Source organism: Euleptes europaea, chromosome 4 (assembly GCF_029931775.1).
Source record: "Euleptes europaea isolate rEulEur1 chromosome 4, rEulEur1.hap1, whole genome shotgun sequence".
Lineage (NCBI taxonomy): Eukaryota > Metazoa > Chordata > Lepidosauria > Squamata > Sphaerodactylidae > Euleptes > Euleptes europaea.
In genome coordinates, this window is record NC_079315.1 from 103,704,405 (window position 1) to 103,730,627 (window position 26,223).

The 26,223-nt window shown below is 44.1% G+C and overlaps 1 protein-coding gene across 1 annotated transcript; it reads left to right on the forward strand.

The window, feature by feature from the left end:
• Positions 1–379: 379 nt before the first annotated feature.
• On the forward strand, positions 380–18,522 carry DAB2 (DAB adaptor protein 2). Its single transcript, XM_056847794.1, has 14 exons — positions 380–507; positions 1,367–1,506; positions 3,664–3,762; positions 6,622–6,753; positions 7,918–8,001; positions 9,133–9,159; positions 9,451–9,495; positions 9,723–9,785; positions 11,102–11,737; positions 12,611–12,770; positions 12,986–13,633; positions 15,151–15,263; positions 17,170–17,231; positions 18,506–18,522. The coding sequence occupies exons 1-13, from the start codon at positions 411–413 to the stop codon at positions 17,224–17,226; spliced, it is 2,301 nt and encodes a 766-aa protein (XP_056703772.1). The 5' UTR covers positions 380–410; the 3' UTR covers positions 17,227–17,231; positions 18,506–18,522.
• Positions 18,523–26,223: the final 7,701 nt, after the last annotated feature.

The following is a 26,223-nucleotide window of genomic DNA, read 5'->3' on the forward strand; positions in this document are numbered from 1 at the left end:
GCTAAGTGCCCCAGGATTATTTCTGATTTCCTATCTGAACTCAGCTACAATTTGAGGTGCTTAATGGTGGTGGCGTCTGTGCACAAACGTTGCTCTGAACATTCTTGCTCAGGAACATTGTGGCAAGATGTTCAATTTAACTATCCGCCGTGGCAAGGTTTCTAATTCTTATCCAACTGGTGGATGAAAGATCCTTCTGCCCCTCAAGAGCCATAATGTGCATTTTTAAAATAACAAGTAAAACGACCCTTCCAGTTGACACGTTGACTCTCTCCCAACTTTCTTTTTCTTCAAAGGTAAGAATATTATGCCTGTACATTAAAGAGCCCTAACTGGATTCTAGTGGCGTATCGAGTGAAGAGGCCATCTTTTAATGCTCCTGGAGTTGTGAGGCTGGCTTCTGTCTCACCATGTCAAACGAAGTAGAAACTGCAAGTGTGAACAGTCAGCCTGCCCAGCAGCAGGCGCCCTTGAAAACACAACCGTCCAAAAAGGAGAAAAAGAAAGGTAAGAGGCTATGTGTGTACACATGCTATAGAAAGTCCCTGGCTTCTAAACTGCCATGGCCTAACTGGTACTGGCGCATATCCCAGTTCAAAGGGACTTGGATAAGATGACTTGTCCAAGAAGAAATGCAAAGAACCCAGCCTGTTATTGGTGATATTGACTGGCTTGGATTTGAGGCTGTCCTTACCTGCACCCCCCCTGGGTTTTGATGACTTAAGTGTTTAGTACTCCAAGCAATGAAAGGTGCATACTAAGTAGCAATTGCTCAAGTGTCAGGTTCGGAAACTGGCCAAACCTGGCCAAATGCTGCCACCGTATGGCCTTGCTTCACATTGCATGGCCGCAAATATGGTCAAGAATTGCAGCCAACCCTAGCTCTGCACAACGCATATTTCGATGTATGCATAGTTTTAATGTGTGCTTTCAGAAACGTTGTGATGCAGTTTTCTTCCACAGCAAGCACATGGATGAAGGAATTGCACACAAGTGCCTGCAATTTTTTTTCTTGCAAATGATAAATTTGTGCATCTAAATAAGTTTTTCTTTAACCGAGGTAGGACAGTGGCCATCATAAATCTATTAGGAGATATGCAGAATCTTGTTGCCATTCATTGTGGTTACTGCATAATGCTGGATACGCATATGCTGTTTGCAAGACCCCAGCAAAACCTTTATCTGTCTAATTGGGCTTGGGCCTTAGCCTGCCCAGAGTTCCTTCAGCTCACTGTAGCAAACTGGCAGGATCGGAAGGTGGTCCTTCCGCCAACTTCCACAACTGAGGCGCAGTCGTCATTGGACTGGCCACGTTCAAGGTAAACGTCACTCACTCATGCTCCCTTTCGGTAAAAAAACTCCACAGGGTCAGAGAAGACAGATGAATTCCTCTTGGCCAGATTTCAAGGAGATGGTGTAAGATACAAGGCCAAACTGATCGGCGTTGACGATGTTCCAGAAGCAAGAGGAGATAAGATGAGCCAGGATTCAATGATGAAGCTGAAGGTGGGTCTTCTGTAAGCTTGCCTGCTGCCTTCAAGCTCTGAAGAGCATCCAGTAGGCCGAGAATACTCGTGCATATAGAGCTTAGCCTTTTTGACTTCCCACCAAGAACTCTGGCAAATGTAATTCTGTAATGTAGGAAGGCTAGAGATGGGGTTACTCTCACTCCTTGTAAAACTATATTTCCTATCTGTACTGTTAACCACGGGGCTGTTACGTGTGTAAGCCACTGGGCTGTGGCTCAGTGGTAGAGCACCTGCTTGGCATGCAGAAGGTCCCAGGTTCAATCCCCGGCATCTCCAGTTAAAGGGACTAGGCAAGTAGGTGATGTGAAAGTCCTCTGCCTGAGACCCTGGAGAGCCGCTGCCGGTCTGAGTAGACAATACTGACTTCGATGGACCAAGGGTCTGATTCAGTATAAGGCACCTTCATGTGTTCAGTTAAGCCATCTTTTGAAGGGGGCTAACTTGTGATCGATATGTCAGCCTTGCAAACGTTTCCTGGCCAAGTTCAGGTACCAAGGGGTGTTGCAAGTTTTGCATGTTCAGCTGCTGTAAAGGTTTGCAGCTGGCCTGTTGGTTGGTAGATTAGAAACCAACTCCCAGCTGACCTCTCCCAATCAGCTGTGCCTCCACTTCTGATTGGGTCCTTGCAAGGCTGGAACACAAGCTGTTTGGGTTGAACTGGTCCAAACAGTCAAGCAGCTACTGGATGGGCTGCCTGATCCTAACAGGTGGGTGTTCAGTCTTCTCTACAAATATCTAGTTCTGCTGGATGAACGAAAAGCAGTGCTAGAACAGTCTCAAATGAAAGTCAGTATGTTTGAAGGGTCAGCGTTTGATCTGCATGGGTCTCATTTGTCTTCTTGCCTAGAAGACCTGCACAAGTGGTCAGAAAATGTTTTTTTTTCCCCTATTGGAAAAATGCATACAATGTGTTCCAGGATGATATGTTCCAGGACCCTGGCTAATGTAATCAAATAACACTGGTAAACTGCCATATGTGAGAAATATGTGGCTGTTAATCACATCTGGTTTCCTGTGGGGGCAGAAGTCAATGTTCCAGTATGATGCCTGGTTAGATGAGAGCCTCACATAGCCTTCAGGTGATCATAAGTTGTGGGCAGGTAACTCTCCGACATATCAAGTCTCTTGACAGTTTTCCTGGCTTCAACTAGGCCAGAATGCAGGTGAGAACAGACCCACCTGCTGTGAGAGCTCCTTCATAAAATTGAGAACTCTGAGGCACCTTTCAGATTACTATTCTAACCTGGATATTATCCATTGTTGGCCTGATTCTGAGTAATCTGGAGAACTGGGTTTGATTCCCCACTCCTCCACATGAGCTGTGAACTCTAATCTGGTGAACCAGGCTGGTTTCCCCACTCTTCCACATGAAGCCAGCTGGATGACCTTGGGCTAGTCACAGCTCTCTTAGAGCTCTCTCAGCCCCACCTACGTTATAGGGTACCTGTTGTGGGAAGGGAAGGTGATTGTAAGCCGGTTCGATTCTTCCTTAAGTGGTAGAGAAAGTCGGCATATAAAAACCAACTCTTCTTCTCCTTCTCATTTCAAGCCGTCTGTGGGCCATCTCTGAAGTGCTCTGGCCGTTTCAAACAGTACTGCGCTTTTTTCCTGCCTTTTTAGCAGCATTCAGATGCATTGGGTTGCTATAGTGCTATAGCACTAATCTTAGAACATTCTAAAAAAAAAAAGGCCAAAGAACTCGCCGCTCAGATAGGCAGGAAAAAAATCGGTCCGTTGAGAAGCGCTCCAGACATCTTAAACAGCACACTGCAGAGGTTCAGATGCGCAAGGAATAACTGAAAATGGGAGAAAGCAGTTTTAATTTAAAAAAACGGTTGAGCCCCAGGATGCCAACAGGACATCTGCTTTGTCAGAAAAGCTTTAAAAAAAATCCATTAGCAGCCAGGAGCCAAAACAATTTTGTCTGAAATGACACAAAAAATCTGATAGCAACTGGCTGCTCAAATGGATTATAAGGGCAGTCTGAAAGGGGATGAAGCCATTGTGAAGAACTGGTGCTGGCAGAACTCAGTGGCCCAGAATGCCTCTTTGGATCATCAAGAAAGTCAAAAACAGAAGCTTATTCCAGGGTTGAGATTCTTAGCTCTTGTTCTCACATTGGCCACTCTTGCAGGGAATGGCAGTAGCAGCCCGTTCTCAGGGACAGCACAAGCAGAAAATATGGGTGAACATCTCCCTTGCTGGGATCAAGATCATAGACGAGAAGACCGGGGTAAGTTCTTACCCAGTAAACTGTCTGAAACAGCACATGTTGAACCTACTGCTAATAACTTGATTTTGGAGAATGGCTGGTGATTCTTATGCATAGAGAATCAATCTGAGTAACTTATTAGGTTCCAAAGACTACTTAATTAAACCTGTGTCCTGGATATGCTTCAAAGCACAGACCAGTTAACTAGCCAAGGGAGGTTGGTTTCATTCTTTTTGTGTATATGCAGAGCTGGATTTAAGCACAGGCTAAGTAAGCTATGATTTAGGAGCTCTAAAACTGAAAAACAAAAATACTGAATTTCAGTGTTGAAATACACTTTTGTTTTTTTAGGCTATGGGGCCTCTTAAACTTACCGTGGTGGTCTCTGTGCATGCCTTAATCTGGCCTTGTGTGTGGATAATGTATAATATTCATTAATATGAAGTTGAAGTGTCACATTGATATATACAGGCTGAGTATCCCTTATCCAAAATGCTTGGGACCAAACGTATTTCAGATTTTGGAATAATTGAATATACATTTTGGAGATATCTTGGGAATGGGATTTTGGAGATATCTTGGGAATGGGACCCAAGTCTAAACAAGAAATTCATTTTTTATATATATACAACTTATACACAGGAGCCCCGTGGCGCAGAATGGTAAGCTGCAGTACTGCAGTCCAAGCTCTGCTCACGATCTGAGTTCAATCCCAACGGAAGTTGGTTTCAAGTAGCCAGCTCAAGGTCGACTCAGCCTTCCATCCTTCTGAGGTTGGTAAAATGAGTACCCAGCTTGCTGGGGATAAAGGGAAGACGACTGGGGAAGGCACTGGCAAACCACCCCGTAAATGAAGTCTGCCTAATAAATGTCGGGATGTGACGTCACCCCATGGGTCAGGAATGACTCGGTTCTTGCACAGGGGACTACCTTTATGTCAAAGAGCTCCCCAACCTGTCTCCACCAGTTGGAGGCTGCTTTGGTTTGGTCAAAAGTTTTCCAAAAGACAAAACCTTGAACTCCAGGCTTTCGCCCCAAGTCCAAGGAGTAGCTGCCACCAGCCCTTTCAAAAGGTTGAGCTCCAGGGGGAAGATAAGGGCAATCCTCTCCCAACTCACTCCAAAATTGAGTGCAACGCTTACCCTGCAAGGTAGAGGCCTGCCAGGGAAAGATTACACTCCCAAAATGTCTTAGGGTTTTGGTAGGTGGTTTTACACTCACACAAGGCACTTAGAATTTAGGCTTGGAATCCCAAAATCACAGACACAAGCCATTTAAAGGCTAACAATTTATTTATAAGATTCAAGCTGGTTTACAGGAAAGAAAAAGTCATGAAGTGTTAAGCAAGAAAACAATAAACTGTTTAGCATAACTAGCTAATACATTCAAAAGCCTTTTTGGTTCAAAAGGATTGGCAAAGGTTTCTTGCATCAGGTTTATAGTTACCAACTTCCAAAGATGCTTCCAGCATTCAAGAGTTTCAAAAGATTGTCCAAAGATTTCTCCAAGCAGGTCAGCTTGACCAGAGTTTCCCCGTAGGGCCAAAATCAAATGGGTTGTGATGCAGCCAGCACAGCTCTCCTGCTGTACCCCAAAGCATGCATAGTTTTCTCAAGGGTTGGTTTGTCCTTATATTCATTTTCTCAGTGGCATGAGCTCATAGAGGCCAATTGAGAAAACGCAAGCACTTAGCTGTTAATTAATCGCTTGGTCCGAATTGCTGACTCACTCAGAGATGTGTTCAGGTGAGGAAGCCTGCAGAACTACCTGCACCTGGACATTGTCATGATGGCTGACCATTTAATTACCATGGCAATGCACGGCCTTGCATTCCAAAAAGGGGAAAGGTTAACTAGCACCAGCTGGGGCTTACTCCCTCCACAGAAGCAGTTTTCAAAAGGAAACTTATTTTTCTGGTCTAAAATCCCAATAACACAAAATTCATAGGCCTCCCAGGCCTGAACCAAAAAAATCATGAAATCCAAGAAATTGAGAGACCTCAACTTCTTGACACTTTACATTCAGGCTATGTGCATAAAGGTAATTTTATACAGTATTTTAAATAATTATGTGCATGAAACAAATTGTGTGTACATTGAACCATCAGGAAGCAATAGTGTCACTATCTCACCAAAAGTTTTGGATTTTGGATCATTTCGGATATTGGATTTTTGCATAAGGGATACTCCATCTGTATTGTATAAATATGAGGGTATGGAAGCCTACTCCCTGACCTGGATAGCACAGGCTAGCCCAGTCTCAGAAGCGAAGCAGGATCAGCCCTGGTTAGTACTTGGATGGCAGACCACCAAGGAAGTCTAAGCAAACCACCTCTGGTCGTCTCTTGCCTTGAAAACCCTATAGAGTTGCCATAAGTCGGCTTCAACTTGATGGCAAAAAAAAAAGCTGCAGATGTTTGTAGAACCTACTAGTTTCATAGATCCTCTTTACCATGCTTAGCAAACTTATCAAGTGAAAGCATATTGTTTGTAAGCAGCTGGCAATGAGTCAGTTTCTCAATCACTGAGATCTTATGGACATAACTTCCCCAGCTTAAAGTATGGATCGTAATACAGGTAAAAAACACTTCTGACAGTTGCGCTGCTCCCATTGATGGGATGCACCAATCAAACTGAATGTCCACGCATGGTTAATACAAGACACCTTAATTTGGTGCTGCCTCGCACTAGTACTTGGCTGCAGTACTTAGCTGAACTGTGGGTATTGAAGCCAAAGCAGAACCAGCTGCGTTCTAGGTCACTACTTTAAAATGCAGGAATATAGAGGAAGATGAGCAACCAGTGCCAAAGTTTACATGGGCTTGACTCTTTGTGAAGCAGTACGATTTGCGGGGGAGCTAAGCCTGGTCTTCCCTTTCAGGTTATTGAGCACGAGCATCCAGTCAACAAAATCTCCTTTATTGCTCGGGACGTGACAGACAATCGTGCCTTCGGCTATGTCTGTGGAGGAGAAGGGCAGCATCAGTTTTTTGCCATCAAAACAGCACAGCAGGTAACACCTCCGAAATGGAGTGGAGCACCTTGGGGGCAGGGATGTGGATGGGTACCGTACCTCAGATACCAGCCTCTTGGCTTCCAAGGACCCCGACTGTGCCAGATCTGCACCAAGCAATGCAAATTTATCACAACTCAGTTATTTTATTTTGTCAACCAATATGTTGTCATGAGCTCACCAGGGTCGGGGGCACTGGGGAGAAGATGCTCCCTGTTCTGGAGAAGTCTCCATCGCATAGGACTGGATGCAGAACATGCTTATTGAATAGCAGATATACAATAAGCTAGCGTCTGTCGGTTAAATCAGTTTTGTCATTAGATCTGCCTGTTCTGAGATGGGATGATTGAGGCTGAGTAACTTGCCAAAGGCCACAGGGATGGGGTCCTGCTGAAATGCAGTCCAACCCAACTCCCCAGACCAAAAGCCCAACTCCCTATTGAACATTATCATCACTGTGTCAGTTCAGGTCCTCATAAATAAAATGCAGGGGAGAAACTGTGCCTGTAAATAGTATATATTTGTGAACCTGCCTTGACGGGAAAGGCTGCATAGCACTTTGCCGCTTATCATAGAATCATAGAGTTGGAAGGGACCTCCGGGGTCATCTAGTCCAACCCCCTCTACAATGCAGGAAACTCACCACTACCTCCCCCCACACCCCCAGTGACCCCTACTCCATGCCCAGAAGATGGCCAAGATGCCTTCCCTCTCATGATCTGCCTAAGATCATAAAATCAGCATTGCTGACAGATGGCCATCTAGCCTCTGCTTAAAAACCTCCAGGGAAGGAGAACTTTTCTTTATCCCTTTAAAGGCCATTCTTAAAATGGACTCCAGGCCAAGCACATTGGGAGGATCAAGCACTTTGCCTTTTGGTCCTTAAGCGTACAACATACAGAACACAAGCAACTGGACAGTTCCATGGTATTTTGATTAATTCTCTGGTGTTAAAAAGTCAGAAGGCCGGGAAACTTCCCAGGGGCTGCTATGGGCTATTACTGGCCAGAACAGCCTACCTCCTTGGAGAACAGTGTGTCCATAACAAGACCATTTGCTTCTGTTGGAATCCATTGTATTCGCTCAATTCACGCTGGATGGTAAATGTCATTAGTGTTAAACCATCATCCCAGATACCTGAGTCTTCCTTCTTCCGTCTTCCAGGCTGAGCCTCTAGTTGTAGATCTGAAGGATCTCTTCCAGGTAATCTATAATACAAAGAAAAAGGAAGAAGAGGACAAGAGAAAGGTAAGGCCAGTTAAACAATGCTGTATAATGTAAACCTTTCTAGATTTACTGAAGAGTCAATTCATGCAATGAAAGTCCAGGCACAAAAGCCATATAGCAAACCTCTGGGTTCTCAAATCTTCCTGAGTCTGGATGTTTAAAAAATGGGGGAGGAACCTTGGTCCGTTATCTTAAAGCCTGTTCATCTGCAGAACCACAGTGGTGGTTAAAAGGTCAGACTAGGATCTAGGAAGCTGAAGCTGAATCCCCACTTTGCCATAAAAGCTCGCTGGGTGACTTTGGGCCAGTCACGCTCAACCTTCACTGACCTTACAGGGTGGATGTGGTGATACAACGGAGAAGAGGACATGGGTAAGCCACTTTGGATCCCCACTAAGGAGAAAAGTATAGTATAGATGAAGAAATCCTGTGAAGAATGCTATGTTAGATTTAATAGATGCAGTGTGTAGCTGGCTGGTACTGGGTTGTGCCCTTGGCATGCTGGAAACAGGAAGCAAAAATAGGTTGGACCCATCCAGCTTTTCTGCTAAGAAAAAGAAGAGTTGGATTTTATATGCCGACTTTCTACCATTCAAGGGAGAATCAAACCGGCTTGCAATAGTCTTCCCTTCCCCTGCCCACAACAGACACCCTGTAGGTAGGTGGGGCTGAGAGAGCTGTGACTAGCCCAAGGTCACCCAGCTGGCATGTGTAGGAGTGGGGAAACCAACCCGGTTCACCAGATTAGTCTCCGCCGCTCATGTGGAGGAGTGGGGAGTCGAACCCGGCTCTCCTGATTAGAGTCCACTGCTCCAAACCACCACTCTTAGCCACTACACCACGCTGGAGACCCCTACAATGACCAAAAAGGCAATGCTGTGGATTGTGTGACTTGTATGTCCAAAAACCAGGTAGGAAAAGACCTGTAGAAGGGAAGGGTGTTGGGTGAGAATCTGTGGAAATATCTGGCTGGATCCAGTCTTCCTACTTGTGGTTACTGAATTCCTGCACAGCTGACTCTTCTGAGATAAAAGGTTGCAGGCTGTTGGAACTTGGTAACCTCAATTGTTATAAGAGCTGTCTGACTAAAAATGGTGTTGCCTTGTGGATGACCATGGGACTGTATACTTAAGAGTGTAATTTCTTTTTCAGAATGAAGAATCTAATAAGACAGCAGAGGTAAGAAAAGGCCAAAGCATATAAGACCTTGAAAAGCTATGTATACCCATTCAGTTGGGTATAGTTAAAAGATGCATGAAGCTAAGCAGATACGGGTCTGATCAGTGCTGGGATGGGAGATCTGGAATTCTCTGTGAGATGCTGTGAGATCCTTGGGGCAGTAGGATATAGGTGTAGGAGAAGCCTTTCTCTGCAAGTGTTGGTTTTTGCTGATCAAGCTGTGTATCAGAACACAACAATTTTGGTCATTTCCTCAACTCTCAAACATGACTTTGCATTCCTTTGTTCCAGAATGGCACTGATGACTCAACTGATCAAGTTGGCAAAATAAAGCTGGTATGTATGTGTTTCAAACCTGAGTAGCAAATTATACCAACCTTTTTATATAGTGGTTCAGCTAGAACAACTTGTGTTATTTGAACACACGTTGGCTGGCCTACTCCAGTAAAGCTTGCTGTAATTCAAGGCAATATAGGTTCTGGCTCTCAAGCATCCATGTACGTTCTGTTGTTGCATAGGCTCAAGTGACCTCTTAAGCTGACTCCAGTTTTTGTTTCCGAAAGGGTGTCGATCAGATGGATCTATTTGGAGACATGTCAACTCCTCCTGACCTGAACACTCCCACAGTGAGTAATGGCTTGGCTTGCAATGTGCCATGAACTGGCAGGATCTATAAGCCAGTAATCTCCTTCAGTGTCAACCACAGGGAAATTAGGCAAATGATGACCAGTTGGTTACCAGTTATGGTGGTCTAATGCCTCCCACAGTTATTGCTGGGAAGAACAGCTCTGTTGTCATATGTGGCTAAAGCTTTAAGCCAAGCAAAAGACCAGATGACCTTAGCTTGGAACTACATGAAACTCCTCCTCTGAAGAAAATAGTGGTAAAATCCAAGGCCCCTAAAAATCTTGATCTGAGCTGGCAAAGAAATTGCATCACAAAATGGTCCCAGTAACACATTAATTAAAGCAGTTCTTCTAGAATAGCAAAAGTCGCACAAAATGCCCAGCATTCACCTGCAATGTAGGGACGGGGAGAATATTTCAATGCTAGTATTCAGTAGACTGATGCACAGCTGCCCCTCAGTTGCATCACTGAGTGTAATTAGTAGTGTTTCCATCCTGCAAAGTGCATGACGATAAGTTCTTGGCCAGCCTTCTCAATAGGTAGTGCCATCAGCAGAGAAGCTATGGTTCAACAGGAGACAATATCTTTGCGTTGAGATTAAAGGATCTCCGATGGCCAGGAAGGGAAGAGTGTGTCACAAATGCTAAGTCCCAGGGAGGATAAATAATAAATAGTACAGCAGAAACCTATAGTTTGTCTGGTATCCCTATGTAGCGGTGCGGCAGAACCTCGTGCACCAATAAAACTTTGTACCTGTAACTGCAGTATGCTTTTGGAGAATGTTTCATGCTTCCTTCCATGATTATTGTTCCTGGAGAATCCAATTTTGGCTCTATCCAACAAATTGCCTTCATTCCCTGCTTGTAAATTTCACAATCTTCTGGCTGGCTATACTTGGATAGGATGCTAGATTAAACCCTTGGTCCAGATCCATTAAGGCAACCCTTGGTCCAGATCCATTAAGGCAACCCTTAGTCCTGATCCATTACGGCAACATCTGTTAAACATCTGAGCAGGATTCCAATCACTCATGATCTGAAGCAGCTTCTAAATAGCCTTCACTCTGTATCTCAATCTTTCAGTACTTCAAAGTTGATGATGTGTACCTGACCTAGGAAGACTTCCAAGATAAAACTAGTACATTAGCTGGCAGTCTTCTTTGGAGCTCATAGGGCATTCTATTTAGAAATTGAAGTTCATAGTGAATCTGCTTATGCTTTTTACAACTGACCAATGAGCACACAACTGCTTTCACATGTCCAAACTCTTTGGCTTAATTCATCCACTAATCCATCTTCTTTCCCAAACACAATAGGAGGAGGATAAAGAGGTCCTGTTAGTGGATTTAAATGCTGAAATTGAGGCCCCTCCAGCTTCTGTCAAAGAGGATGATCTTTTCTTGAATGACATCACGCCTTCCCTGTCACAGCCAAAACCACCGCCACCCTTCTTGCCTGAAAACGCTTTCTCTGCAAACCTCAGCTTTTTTCCTACTCCCAACCCCGACCCTTTCCGTGACGATCCTTTCACGCAACCTGACCAATCGGCACACCTCCCTCTTGATTCCTTAAAACCTTCCAATCAGAAGATGGCGAGCACAGCTGTCAGCGGTGGTATGAATGGTGACGTAGACTACTTTGGGAAACAGTTCGACCAGATTTCCAACCGAACTGGCAAGCAGGATTTACAGGCCGGCCAGTGGGGGCTGGAGAGTCAGCCAGCTCAGCTAGCAACGAGGACTCCCAACGGGGTGCCAGAGAGAGAACAGAATGGCTTCATTGCCCAATCCCCACCAAACGCGTTCACAGAGAGCCCTTCCAGAGGATTACCTTTGCAAAATGGATTACGGCTAGACTCCGACAGCGGCATCCAGTTGGCAGCTCATGACTCGATAACCATTAGCCCACCTCCACAAAGTACCAAGCCGGGAAGAGGAAGGAGGACTGTTAAGGTGAACATTGGGGCTCGTACACAAACTGGTGACATGCATGTGTGCTACTTGGGCTGGGCGAAGAAGTCGTCTTCTTCCTCCAACAGAAGGGCTTCTTTCTTTGGCAGACTTACTTGCCTTCCGTCTTGAGTGGCCACTACCCACTTGTAAACCTTACACGTGTGGCTTAGCTTTATGTCTGCATCCATTTTTTTTCTTTCTAAATGTGCCTTTCTCTCTTCTCTAATGCTGACATGGCTTTTGTAACTCTGGTAAGTAAACAGATTTTAATGCATGTATCAATAGTGGTTTGGAAGGCTATAGTTCAGTGTAACCAAATCTCAGAATTGAAGAGAGAGCTTTCAGCACTTCGACTGAGAGGGGAGGGTAGTAAAGGAAGTAGTAGTGTACTATCCAGGATGGACTTCAGACCCTTGCAGGAAAGGGTAGAGAATTTTGCATACTTTATAGGCCTTGCCATGGAAATGGCGGAACCTCTGGTAGGAGCAATAGGAGGTATCTTACCTCTTTGCAGGAATGATCTTGGCCCTTATCCTAAAGAACCAACAGAACTATTGGCTAGTGATTCAGCTTGAGGTCTCTGCTTCAATACAATCATATGAATTCTTCTGGCATCTCCAATTTCTCCTCCACTTGATCAGATGTTGAAGCAGGAGATAACAAATGGCTCTTTATCTGCGACACCAAAACCTAAGCTCAAAATGCTAAAGAACAGGTCAAAGGGAGTCTTCTAGAGAAGGTCTGAAGTGGAAGCTAATTGGGAATGGGATGAGGGTCTTATGGGCAGGCCATATGTAAGGTCCCTAAAGAACGCTTGCATGGAAAACTCTTTAACTATTGTGGCAAATCTAGCAAACGATCTTTCCCTTTCAGAGTCCATCTAATGACTTATTTGGATCAGACATTTTTGCTCCTGGCATTCCCACAGCGAGCCCCTTGACTACTACTACAGTCCAGCCAGCACCTGTGCAAACCAGCCCTCTGGACCTCTTCAAATCTAGTGCTCCTGCAGTAGCTCCTTTGTCTGGACTAGGTTAGTAAGAACTGGGGGAAAGTGGTGCTGGGGAGAGATCATCTCACAGAATTGGGTTGAAGAACAAAATATGACCCCAGGTTTAGCAAGGGGACAGCGGTGGGCGCAGACCCATGTAGGGGCATCTCCAAGGCATTACATCTTCAGCAAAATGGGCTTCTGGAATGGCCAAGAACCGCTTCAGCCTAACTGAAGTATAACTTTTTCCTCCTTAGGTGGCTTGCCTACAGCGACTTCCCCAACGCCAGCATGGGGGCCCTCATCTGCTGTCTTCAGCCAGCCCACTTCAGTATTTCCGGGATCTGTTCTGGGTGCTCAGCCAGCAAGCTTTCCCCAACCTCTGGGATTCGGTGCTACTCCACAAGTTCCTAGCTGGAATCAGTCGGCATCCCTAGGAACCCCAGCCCAGCCTCCGGCTCCTGATCTCTGGGGTCAGCCGGCACGTATTTCTCCTCCAAATGCTTGGGCGCAGCCGTCCTCCACGGGAAACCCTTTCCAGGCCAGCATGTTTCCGCTTGCTGCCCAGCCCCCATCGATGCTGTCTTCCATGTCTTCAACCAGCCCTCCTCCTCAGCTGCCTCCCAGAACTGCGCCTCCGAAGGAGCCAGCCAAGAAGGAAAGCGATGCCTTCACAGCCCTGGATCCTCTTGGAGACAAAGAGATAAAGGACGTAAGAGAGATGTTCAAAGACTTCCAGCTGACGAAGCCGCCTGCTGTGCCTGCCAGGAGGGCGGAGCAGCAACAAGGTCTGTCTGATGCCTCTGGAGCCTTTGCCAGTTACTTCACTAACCAAGTAGGGGTTCCTCAAGACGTGGCTGACCATGATGACTATGAAGCTAGTCAGCTGTCTGCTAAAATCAGCGGTAAAGCTGCCTCTCCTTGCTATCCATGTTCTCTAGGGGAACGTCTTCCAAGTTCTGACCTTTCCCTCTCCACCACCCCTTCCTAATAGCTAGAGGGAAATATTTTAGTGTGCCTGATGGGCTGTATTTGTTAGTCTTCTCTTGCTGCGAGTGCCTTCACTGGTGTAGTACAAATTAGTTTCAGGGGGTAGCCTTGTTGGTCTTCAGTAGAATAGCTAGATTTGAATCCAGTAGCATGTTAAAAGACCAACAAGGTTTTCGGAGTACAAGCTTTTAAGAGTCAAAATTCCTTTCATCAGATATCAGACATCTGAAGAAGGGAGCTTTGACTCTAGAAAGCTGATACCCCAAAAGTCTTGTTGGTTTCTAAGGTCCTACTGGACTCACTCCTACAAATTAAGCCAGCTGGGTGACCTTGGGCTAGTCACACTCTCTCTGCCCCACCTACCTCACAGGGTGTCTGTTGTGGGGAGGGGGAGGGAACATGATCGTAAGCTGGTTTGATTCTTCCTTAAGTGGTTGAGAAGGTCAGCATATAAAAACCATTTTAAAAAATTAAATATATTTATTATAAATATGCATTTTAATATATATGCTTATATTTAAAAACAAGCCCATATGGCAACAGATGCAAGGTTGATAATTAAAACCACATACACACTGAATGTTATGCCAGCTCGGCCCAGAAAGAATGATTTTAACTACACTCCTTGGATGTGTGCTTATACATTTCTAAATATATTTTAGCGACACTCACTTGGATTACGTCTTATTATACATACCGGGGCTGACACTAAAAGATTATATTTGTATTTGCAATTTTATGTGGGCAAAATATGTTGTATTGGACCACTGTGGAAGACCTGAGGGCCGATACTCGTTTGGCACGTGGTTTTAATTATCAACCCTATATCTGTTGCCGTATGGACTTGTTTTTTAATATATGCACAAATGCTTTATAATAAATATATTTCATTGTTTTGAGGGAGGGGCTGTGGCCCAGTTTGTAGAGCCTCTGCTTGGCATGCAGAAGGTCCCAGGTTTAATCCCCGGCATCTCCAGCTGAAGGGACTAGGCAAGTAGGTGATGTGAAAGAACCCTGCCTGAGACTCTGGAGAGCTTCCGGCCTGAGTAGACTATGCTGACTTTGATGGACCAAGGGTCTGATTCAGTATAAAGTAGCTTCATGTGTTCGAGTGTTTTATTTAGGTCCAGCTGCAAGCAGCCCAGTTGTGCCGTGCGTGTATCGGGTCAGTCTCATCTCAAGACATCTGTACACTTAATGCCTTGGGTATATGTGCCCCCCAGATGTGACAAGAATTTTTAACACGTATGAAAAATCAGCATGCTTATTTGTAAGGATTAGCTATGGGTCTGACATAATGGTGCCATCCTATACAGAGTTTTACCCTTTGTGTCCATTAACGTCAGTTTTAGGCGTCAACACAAGGTTTGTTGCTCTATAGTAGGAAAATGGCTTAAAGCAACAAGTGTTGTTGTTTCTTTTCTCGCCTTAGTGCCACCAAAGCCTGCTCCCAGACAAACCACTGCACCCCTTAAAAACCCTGCCGAGGACCTGTTTGAAAACCCTTTCAAGATGGACCCTTTTGGTGGTCCCTCACTAAATTCAGTAAGTATTTTAACCTGAGGAAGCTGGCTGGCTGCTGATACTTTGGCATCCCACCAGCAGCTCTTTGTTTAATCTTGAGCTGCTTGCGAAAACTGGATTTTTGAAGCGCCATGATAAGAGCATGTAGAGTATGTTCACCATTAGACCTAGGTTTCATGCTGCCACAATCTCTTCCAACATACTTCAACTTCCTGATAGTCCCACTCTACAAACGATTTGTGTTGGCTAGACTGAATGCCATTCCATCAGGGGAGCCATTGGGTCGTTTAAATAAGGTGCCATATTCTGAGCGAGTGTGTCAATGTGGTTTTGCACGAATAGACACCCTTCAGCATTCTCTATTCAGCTGTGACCTGTTCAGTGTGGCAATAGATAGATGGATAAAAATCTTTTATCCTAGACCCTATGTGCGAATTGGATACTCCGAGATTTCTTTTAGCAGGGAGGATTTTAGTATTACATTGGCAGTTGTCAAGTTGTTTTCCCAGTTGATTAAGATGAAAAAATATTACTTCTCGATAAACAATAGAGAATTAATAATCTATAATGTTAATATATACTCTTTTATATATGTATATAATCTCAATCTACATAATATATACATACATATATACACACCCATATATATATGAGGCTGTCATACTTTTTGGACATATTATAAGAAGACAAGAGTCACTAGAAAAGACAATCATGCTAGGAAAGGTTGAAGGCAGCAGGAAAAGAGGAAGACCCAACCAACAAGAGATGGATTGACTCTATAAAGGACGCCACAGCCCTCAATTTGCAAGATCTGAGCAAGGCTGTTAAGATAGGACACTGTGGAGGACATTGATTCAGTATAGGCTGTATGAGCAGTATATTAAAGTATAGGATACATTGGCATAGTCAACTGTGTGTCTGGAACCATTTAACACTGTGAAACTTTCATTCCTATGGAATTTGGGCACAAATTTAGGATGATCAATGGGCTATATTTGATCATCCATGAGATGGATTGACTCTGTAAAGGAAGCCTCGGCCCTCAAGACCTGAGCAAGGCTGTTAATGATAGAACGTTTTGGAGGACATTGATTCATAAGGTCGCCGTGGGGTGGAAGTGACTTGACAGCACTTAACATGCGCACACGCATATTTGATCACGAGGCACAGGATTTAATGGAAGGGTGTATCAAAGGTGGCACCCAGTCCTGCCTCTGCCTTATAAGAGTCATGCTGGAATTATCGCATGTAGTATCTTCTAAACCCACTGCTTCCTCATTCCTGTGCTATCCCGTTTGAAATATACACAGAAGAAAGTCCTGCACATATACATTTAACTGCGTAGCTCATCTTAAGAATTGCCACACATCCTTTAAAAGACTGAGGCAGCTGTGAGTCAGTAATCATCCTGTTAGCTATGTAAACATCCTAGATGGTAGCAGTTCATGCGTAGAATAGATTGCTTACTCCATACTGGTGTGCATCTAGTAAGCAGCAGTGGAGTTTGTATGGACTGCAGAGTTGTTGCTCTAAGCGAGCAAGCATGGCTTAGACATCCCCACATCGCCGTTGGTGAATGGCTCACTTGTGCTGTCTCTTCTCCCCCATCCTGTGCTGGTGGGAAGGGGAGGGCCAGCCCTTAAGTTCTGAGCTGTAACATCTGGAGTGATTTTCTTCAGAGGAGGAGGGGAAACTGCAAGCACTTAACTACGCAAAGGGTGACCATCTATATTCTAGGTCTAACTCCCTCGTCAAGTGCGAGTTACCATTACTTCATTGTTAACCTCCAGGGGTGCCCTTGATTCAGATTGTGTAGATGAAAAGGCACACTCTCTTCACTTACAAGTTGAGAAGATACTTCTATAAAAGTGTGTTAAAATACAAAAATCCCATTGAAAATACTGATTTCTTGTTTAATTTCTTCTAGGCTGCAGTTCAACCTTCTGCTTTATTTGGGGATCCTTTTGGAAATCCATTTGTATAGACTTGGTAAGTTTTCAATTGCTTTTGTTTGTGGCAATAGCCACTAGGACTGTGCATTTATATATGCCGAATTAAAAAAAAAAACTTTGCCAGTATTTTTCGGGGGGGGGGGGGGAGTTACTGGCAAAAATGGGGGCCGAAAAAGCAGACCCGAATAATGCCAAATTTATTCGGCATTATTTGGGCTGCTTCTGTCCCGCTGCCACTCTAGATTTTACAAAAATTTCTTAGGTGTAATAAACACAGCCCCAAAAAATACTGGAAAAAAAACAGGTGGACACCCCTAGTAGCCACAACCTTACATGTCACAATCTAAAGGAAAATCCTGGTCAACTTTTTTAGCTGAGCCCATCTTCTCTTCAATGTGGTTTATACTTATATAAAGGAACACATTTATAATGCAACATATCAAATGTAAAAGCCAACAAACCATATTATAACTAAGCCCATCAAAATAGAACAAATTTTCTTCTGCCCCTGGAAAACTACCATTACAGGGGCCTCCTTTAACCTTGGTGTTACCAGAGGAGACCCTGGCCCAGCTCTTCCTCCCCACCCCGCCACTGGCCTGCTTCGGTGCTCAGCGTATTGTTGTCTGCTTTAGAGGGTTTGATAACTCCTCCCTTTTGAAAGGTCTGGCATTTTTCTGCAAATCTGGGGGCAAACCCCCAGGGCTTGTAGGAAAATATCCTTTCTGTTTGCAGAGCCCCAATCTGCAAATCTATGTATGTACTGATGGGCCATGTTGAAAATTAGATATATCGATAGTGTTACAGTGAGCTGTATGATCAGTGGTGCTCAGAAAACCTACAGGGAAAAAAAGCTCTCATAACTAAAGACCACGGGAAGAGTTGATTAAAAATGCAGATGACTGAAATTAGATCCTCAAAGTGCTTTATTTTGAAATATGGTATTTAGAACCGGACAACGTAAATCAGAGGTACTCTGCTCAATGTGGATATTTTTAAAATCCATGAAAAATGTTAGTACTTTTGTCTCATACCCTCCATGGAGTTCAAGATGGTTTACATGGTGTTCTCTACTCTTCCTTTCTTCCTCACAACAACCTTGTGAGGTATGTTAGGCTGAGGGAGAATGACTGGACCAAAGCGCACCTGGTGAGTTTCATGACAGCAGGGACTTGAGCCTGAGTTCCCCAGATGCTCTTAACCACTGTACCACACAAGACCTCCTCTTGTCGTCAACCCTAGCTACACCTACACTCCAGCGAGACGTACTCATGAGCCAGCATGCTAACCCATCTTATTTTTTCCCACCAGAAGCAAGTATTACTGGATGTCCATGTTATGGATAACTGGATCCCTCTGTTATGGTCTTCACTCTGTATTTGCCTGCCTCATTGATCCACGTACAAATTGTAAATCATTCCAAAAAGACCTTGGGCTACTGCCACCAGAAGCCAAGGAAGGAATTTTGTTAGAGACCAACTACATCTTGTGGAAATGAACGTTGGCCCTCACGGATGTAAACTGAACTCTTTTTTAGTCTCTGGGTGTCCACTGGTCCTTCACTCCTCTCTACAACTAACGGTCTTCAACAGTGATGTGAATGGGAAACTGGATGCTTGTTGGATGAAGTCACGTAGCCTTGCGTTCACCTCCACCCACAAGGGAAAGAAACCGCACAGGGTTGCCTAGATTTATAAACAGTTTCTAACACTTCTAGCTTTAAGGACTTTTCAACAGTCCAACTCCACCTCCTCCAATGAATGTCAAAGGTGAGAAAAGGGCAAATGAATAAATAGGGCACATGCTACATTTCGGTCCTAACTGGCCAGTTCAAAAAAGTGTATTTGGCTCTAATGTTGTGTATCTCATCCAGTGGCAGTTGAGAGAAGCTCTGGTGCTGTCTTGTCCAAGACACAAAAATTAAAATTTTTTCCCTCTAGTGAAATATTGGTTAACATGATCCCGCTTTTATAAGCAAAACAGTATTGAGAAAAGGATAGAGACAGAATTTTGAAGAAACTCCCATACTGATGTACAACTGGAAAGCAATTGTGTTTAAAATACAATTGGGTTGTCAACTGAAATTGCCACTCTGCTGAGCAGGCCACATTTGTGGCTGGGGTTATTTGCAGAAGGATGTAGTGTATCAACAAGGAGTCTTGAACTATCAAAGTGGCCATCCAAATTCTGCAGAACTGACCCAGCGGTTATCTCACTGGTGGTTCTTGGCATCTAGGAATATAAACTTGAAACAGTATCTGTTTAAATGATTGGATAAGTGCAAGCTCAGTGATCCTTTTACTAGGAAATACTGTTTGCAGTGATCAGTTCTGCCAGTTGGTTATGCTGTCTCCTCTTTGTACATACTCTACTGCACTTTCCTGTAATGCAAGAAAAAGCTACCCATTTATGTGTGTGTGTTCTCTGACTGGAAATGTAGAAATTTATGGATCTTGTTACAGTGTAAAAAGTAGCCATCAAGTGTTCTGACATTAAATGTATCTTGACTTCAAAAGTAGGTTCTCTCTTGGGTTGTCTTATGGAAATTGGCAAATTTGAGATGTTTATCCCACACTTCAGAGGCGGTGAAGGCCTAAACTGACCAAGTAGTGGCAGATAAAATGAGTTGTAGTTATTGGATTGATCTAAAATGACCTGTGACATTTGCCATGAAATAAAGCAAGGCAGAAACATGGGATGAAACCACAATGGTAGCAAAATTAGCCAAGGCTTTGGCGAAGAGTCTTTACCAGGTACCTGAGACCAGCGGTTACCAAACTGTGCTCCAAGAAGCAGTTGGTGCTCTGCGAAACATCTAGTGCTCCATGAAGAAAAATACTACTAGTCATTCGGTTTAGTATATAGGTGCTAGGTGAAAATTAGTGCTCCGTGAAGAATTTCTCTCCTGAAAAGTGCTCCATGACTCAAAAGGTTTGGGAAACTGCCTTAGACTATCAAGTTGGTATCAGGCAAGTGTCTAAGGATGTTTAGGATAAGGTGAGCATCAGATTGGGCCTTCCATTGCAGTATCAAAGCATCCTTAGACGCTTGGTACCCACTGGGGGCACTGCCTCTATAATCTTAACATTCAGGCAGGTTCCTATGAAGGAAGACAGTCTTGCAACAACAAAAAACCATTCCCAAACAATATAGGACTATATAGGGAGAAGTTAGAATGTGACTAGAATTACACTTCTAGCCAGCCCATGCCTTTCGGAATTGGTGGGATTCAGAATTGCTGTGGATTTTAAAACTAGTTGGTCTTCCGAGGCTGCCTCCTGAAGAGTATACAACATCCAGGTTGGACTACTACAGTGAGTACATGGTCAAATCCTACTTCTGAAGAAAAGACAGCAGCTGTCATAGTAGCCATAGTCAGTGAAAAGTACCACATGCTGTGGAAGATATCTGTACCTCCTGCAATCCCAGATTTAATGCCCCTCTCCAAGATTTAAGTACAACTCTGTTCAGAACAGACTGCCTCTGTAAACCCCCAATGAGTCTTTGCTGGACTCATTTAATTTGACTGACTTTCTCATCTAGGCCAGATTCCAGAAAGCAGTTGTGAATGTCTACTGAACTACTAGTTGTGACCGAAAGAGTTGCGCGTTACCGGCGCATTTGATGGTGACTCGCTCCAATCACCAGTGTGAACAGTCAAATTGCTGGAAAGATAGCATGAGCAACAGAACCCTCACAGTTCAGATGTCATCGGGCTATGCAGTAATGCCTCCCATGCTGCTCCACTTCTTGCAACTATTATTTATTTTATTATTTGCATTTATATCTCGCTCTCGTTTCCGGCAAGCCGGGCTCAGAGCACGTCACGACATAATTATAAAACATATATTAAAGCAAACTTTAAAACTCGTATTTCATATTACAATAAAACAAGATGGCATTCCAATTCTAGTTCACAGCCACCGGATAGGCCAGGACAGTTGTGGACCCCCAAACCAAATTGTGGAGGGGGAGGCCAGCAATTGATAATGGTAAGACTTGCAGCTGCCCTCAGATGTAGGCCTGGCGGAACAGTTCTGTTTTGCAGGCCCTGTGGAACTCCTTTAGGTCCTGCAGGGCCCTGATGTTACTTGGTAGATAGTTCCACCAGGCTGGGGCCAGGGCCGAAAAAGCCCTGGCCCTTGTCAAGGACAGCCGCACACTCCGTGGGCCAGGGACCACCAGCAAATTGTTGTTCCTTGAGAGTAGAGCTCTCTGGGGGTATATTAGCCATTTAGCTAGCAATGGAGAACCCAATAGGCCAACTAGTCCAGGAGAATCACTTGGTTTGAAATAGAATTCCTTCATGTAGAAGCTTCTTGGTTGTAAATCTAAGTAAAGGTTACTGAACTGGAATGCAGGGGGGTCTGTTTAAATGGCCTTTACACAAATTATTTTAGAGGTTGTGGCTGGCCAGAAATGTAAACAGTACTGGGATGCACTGGCATAGTATTGCTTACACAGTGCTTTGGTACACAGCCTAGTCTCGTATGTCCGGGTAGTACGATCGAGTATTAGCTTGAACATTCAGTTCCTTTTGGGAAGTGCTTGAGGAAAACTGGATTGACTATCCTACCAGAACTGTGTAGATTTTCCCAATATGCATTATATAAAGATATAAATTGCGTGTTCTGCTGTGTAGAAAGTCTCAAAGAGATTGCGCTCAGTGCAAGTTGTGCACAGAAAAGCTTACCCTCACAACTATTATTATGGTGCTGTAGCTTGTAGTCATGAGTCATGGCATGTCAAAAAGCCTTTTCAGTGCCAATAAACCTGCCTTGAATTTTTTTTTCTTGTTGGGAGACCCCACCGCACAGTGTGGATCTTCTCAACCATGGAAGCCACTGCTTTTATTCTTGTAAGTCTTCCAGAAGCCTTTCAACTCAGAGGGATTTCTGTGAAAGCTAAGAGCTTCAGAAGGCCATTTCTGTGAAGTCCAAGCAAACAGTTGACTCTGAACCAGTTCCTTAACAGCTCAAACTACTTTTGTGGGTTTTCAGAATACCTAGCATTGCAATGGTTAATATTTGGTCCACATCTGCAAGCGCATCTAGTTCAGCTTTGCCAAAGAGCAAGTCAGATTCCCCACTGCAAGAGTATTGGGGAGGCTCACTGAAACCAAGAGGAAGGCTAGAGGTTTAAGAGTTATTTGCAATCCTCCTGAACTGGAATGCTTTCAAGGCCTTGAACAGTCAACACGGACTCTGCTCAAGCTGAAACAGCAGCCTAAGCAGAAAGCCAACACATTTGCTCCAGATATTTGTTACAATGAATGATGTGAGCATAGGGTTGCCAACCTCCAGGTACTAGCTGGAGATCTCTTGCTATTACAACTGATCTCCAGTGCATAGAGATCAGTTCACCTGGAGAAAATGGCCGCTTTGGCAGTTGGACTCCATGGCATTGAAGTCCCTTCCCTCCCCAAGCCCCGTCCTCAGGCTCCGCCCCAAAAACCTCCCGCCGGTGGCAAAGAGGAACCTAGCAACCCTATCTATCAGCCAAATATACCTGTAGAGGCTGGAGATCTCCCACTATTACAACTGATCTCCAGGAGACAGAGATCAGTTCCCTTGGAGAAAATGGCTGCTTTGGCCACTAGACTCCATGGCATTGAAGTCCCTCCCCTGTCTAATCCCCACCCTCCTCAGGCTCCACCCCCGAAATCTCCAGGTATTTCCCAACCCAGAGCTGGCAACCCTATGCGAGCAGAAGATGTGTGGCAGTTCCATGCTGGGGAGCCAGGTAGGCTGCAACGACATGATGCCCGTCCACTGCATCTTTCAAAGGACATGATCACCCATGTTATGAATATGGGGGAAAACAACAATAGCAAACACAATGGCTGTATAGAGTTTTACCATAGTTTTTGATGATTCCTAGAGCCACTTTAGGCTACATTCAGGTTTTCCCAGAAGTGACATCATGGCAATATGCAATGCTGTATGCTCCCCCATGTCACTTCACTTCTAGGGGAAACTCAAGGGCAGTAAAAGGAGATTTTAAGTGGCTCAGTGCCAGACTTTGTAGCTGTAGAGCAAGGGCCACATATTGAGAACAGCCAGTAAATGTTTAATCTTTTTTTTTTTTTTTTTTTGTTATTTAGCAATCTACATCCCGGAAACAAACAAAGGTCCACCTACCTGGGTCTGTCTCTGAAAGAAAATGGGCTTATTCTAATCAAGTCCTTTGTTGCCAAATATTTCTCTGCTCCAAAGCTGCTTTTCTGATGGCCAGCATGGGGTTGTTAGCATCTCAGACTAGTCTAGTACCTGGGAGACCCAGATTTGAATCCCCACATTGCCATGCGGGATAAAGAAAGGCTTGGCATGCCATTGATATGCCAGGGCACCTATGTGCAGTGAGATGTTGCGCTCCCCCTCACTGGCAGTCTTTAAGCAGAGGCTGGACAAGCACTTGTCAGGGATGCTCTAGGCTGATCCTGCATTGAGCAGGGGGGTTTGGATTAGAAGGTCTGTCTGGCCCCTTCCAACTCTATGATTCTGTGTCACTTCTGGTTTAAAATGGTAGTGACGGGGACGCTCTAGCATTCTGAAATGCTACAGCGTCCCTGGTGATGCGCTGACATCCCTTTTGTGCTCGGGGTTAGTGACATCAGCACATTGCCCCCCACCCCACCCGGTAAGTCTCCTGATGGTTGCTAGCCTAAGCCTGGCAACCCTACACAATACACTTGAGTTTGGTGTTAAAATTGTACAAGTTTCTGTTCATTTTTTAAAAGAATTTTTATTATTTTCCATAAAATCATATATACGCTTTTCAACAAATACTTAAAAGTAACTACATAAACATTGGTATCAAGATATATGTTTGTTGAAAACACATCATTTATAAAAGATTAAATAAGTAAAAACTTCCCCTTCATCCTCCACCATCTTTCTATTTGCTTGTTTGGTCTTTTGCATTTAAAATTCTAATCCTAATGTTATTTTATATTATGTCTAACAATAACTTTCTTATTGCATACTAATTTCATTTTAACCCAAGAAAATAAAAGGAAAAACATAATATATTGTTTACAAACTTTGGTTATTAAATATTATATGTAATAATAAAAGAAAATTTAAAACAAACGATTCAGTATAAAGATAGGATTTAAGTATTGCAATTTTTTACCTATACCCTATTGATCAGTGGATTAGAACAAAGAATAACCTTGCAATTTCCCCATATAAGTTTCAGTCTCACAGTAAGCCCTCCATGCCTCCCATTTACGAGTTTCTGTTCATTATGAGAAAATGTATTTATTCTTTATATTTATAGCCTGCCCTCATTCCCAGCAAGCCGGGCTCAGATGATGGATGATTTTGTACATTTCTTCAAAGCCCTGTCTATAATCTAACACTACCCACCCTAGCTATTCAAACTGAGTGCACCTCCAGTCTAAATGTTACATTTATCCATTAGTCAGGTCTGCATTTTGCCAGCCTGTCACAGAGGGCAGCTGCTAGGAATAAATACTACAGGGGCCCAGTTTAGACTGGGACTGTGACACAGGTAGGCTGCGCCCCCAAATCTCCAGAAATGTCCTATGAGTTAGGACATTTGGCAACCCCAGGTGCTGTTTCCGACAGTATTTTTCAGTAGTTTATTTATGGCTGTTTGAAGCCATTAGTTGAAGCCTTTTCGTTTTGGTTGTTAACCGGATAACCTTTTTTTCCCCCCACGGAATAAACATTTGACTGACAGGCTGACGATCAAAAAGCCAAGGCTTTGTATGGGATAGTACTCATCAGTATTGAGTACTGGCACCTTTTTCTGAGCTCTCTCAAGTCCTGGGGGGGGGGTGAAATTGGTGGAAATTGGCACAGCCTTATATTGGCATTAAAAAAAAAAAACCCTGCACAAAACTGCGCACTGCCTATTGTGTTATAGTTCTATTTAAATCGTAGTCCTCGTGTGCACATTTGTGTCTATGAAAGTAAGAACATAAGAAAGGCCCTGCTGGATCAGACCAAGGCCCACCAAGTCCAGCAGTCTGTTCACACAGTGGCCAACCAGGTGCCTCTAGGAAGCACCTCTAGGAAGCAAAAGTAAATCTTGGAATTGTAAACACACACACACCCCTTGAAACATAAGGGAAAGGTGGGCTATAAGTGTTTTACAAAAATATATCAGCCTATGCAAATTTTGCCCTCTCTTTTTGTGGGCTTATCCTATTAAGGACCCTCTGATTCCCTAGGGCACCATTTGCAAAGAACCGTGCTAGACGAACCTTTCATGTTGACTGCTGATGACTGAACCAGCGTGGAATGCAGAAGCACTGCTGTGTGGTAGTCAGACATGCTGGACGAACTTGAGCAGCTCATACTTCGTCAGCCAAACCTACCTCACAGGGTCGCGGAGTAAATGTGTCAGATAAATAGGGTTGTCAAGTCCCTCTTCACCATCGGCGGGAGGTTTTTGGGGTGGATCCTGAGGAGGGTGGGGTTTGAGGAGGAGATGGACTTCAATGCAATAGAGTCCAATTGTCAAAGCAGCCATTTTCTCCAGGTGAACTGATCTCTATCGGCCAGAGATCAGTTGTAATAGCTAAAGATCTCCAGCTAGTACCTGGAGGTTGGCAACCCTACAGATAAAGAAATAATGCTTAGGCAACTCCAGTGACAGTTTCAAATCTGATGTGAAAATACTCTTTGCAGAAGTGGTCTAACTTGTTTTGTGGGTAAGTCTTCTACATTCTTTTCTCCCCATTCTTCCAAACACATGCATTGTTTCCGTGCGAAACAGTGAAGTACTGTTTTCTTCCTAATTCGCAGACTCAGGAAAGGGGAACTCAGAAAATTGACAGCTTTCTGTTCTGCCCTTATCTGTTTGGGGAATGCCCCAGACAGTAGACTTTCCCCATCCAGAGCTGCCGGTCAACCCAGAACACTTCCCGAAAGTCACCACCGGACTCGGCCTACTTCTGGCAACGGGTTTTGTTTATTGTTCTGCTAATATATAACAAAAAGGAATGGATGAAAAACATCCAGTTTCAGCACTGCTTGTCTGGAAATAAGAGCGTTATC

Bases quoted from the DNA above. Each gene is read 5' to 3' on its own strand.
- DAB2 (XM_056847794.1), top strand. From the start codon at position 411: ATGTCAAACGAAGTAGAAACTGCAAGTGTGAACAGTCAGCCTGCCCAG. The intron at 9,160-9,450 runs GTAAGAAAAGGC...CCTTTGTTCCAG, and splicing joins AATCTAATAAGACAGCAGAG to AATGGCACTGATGACTCAAC. The intron at 9,496-9,722 runs GTATGTATGTGT...TGTTTCCGAAAG, and splicing joins AAGTTGGCAAAATAAAGCTG to GGTGTCGATCAGATGGATCT.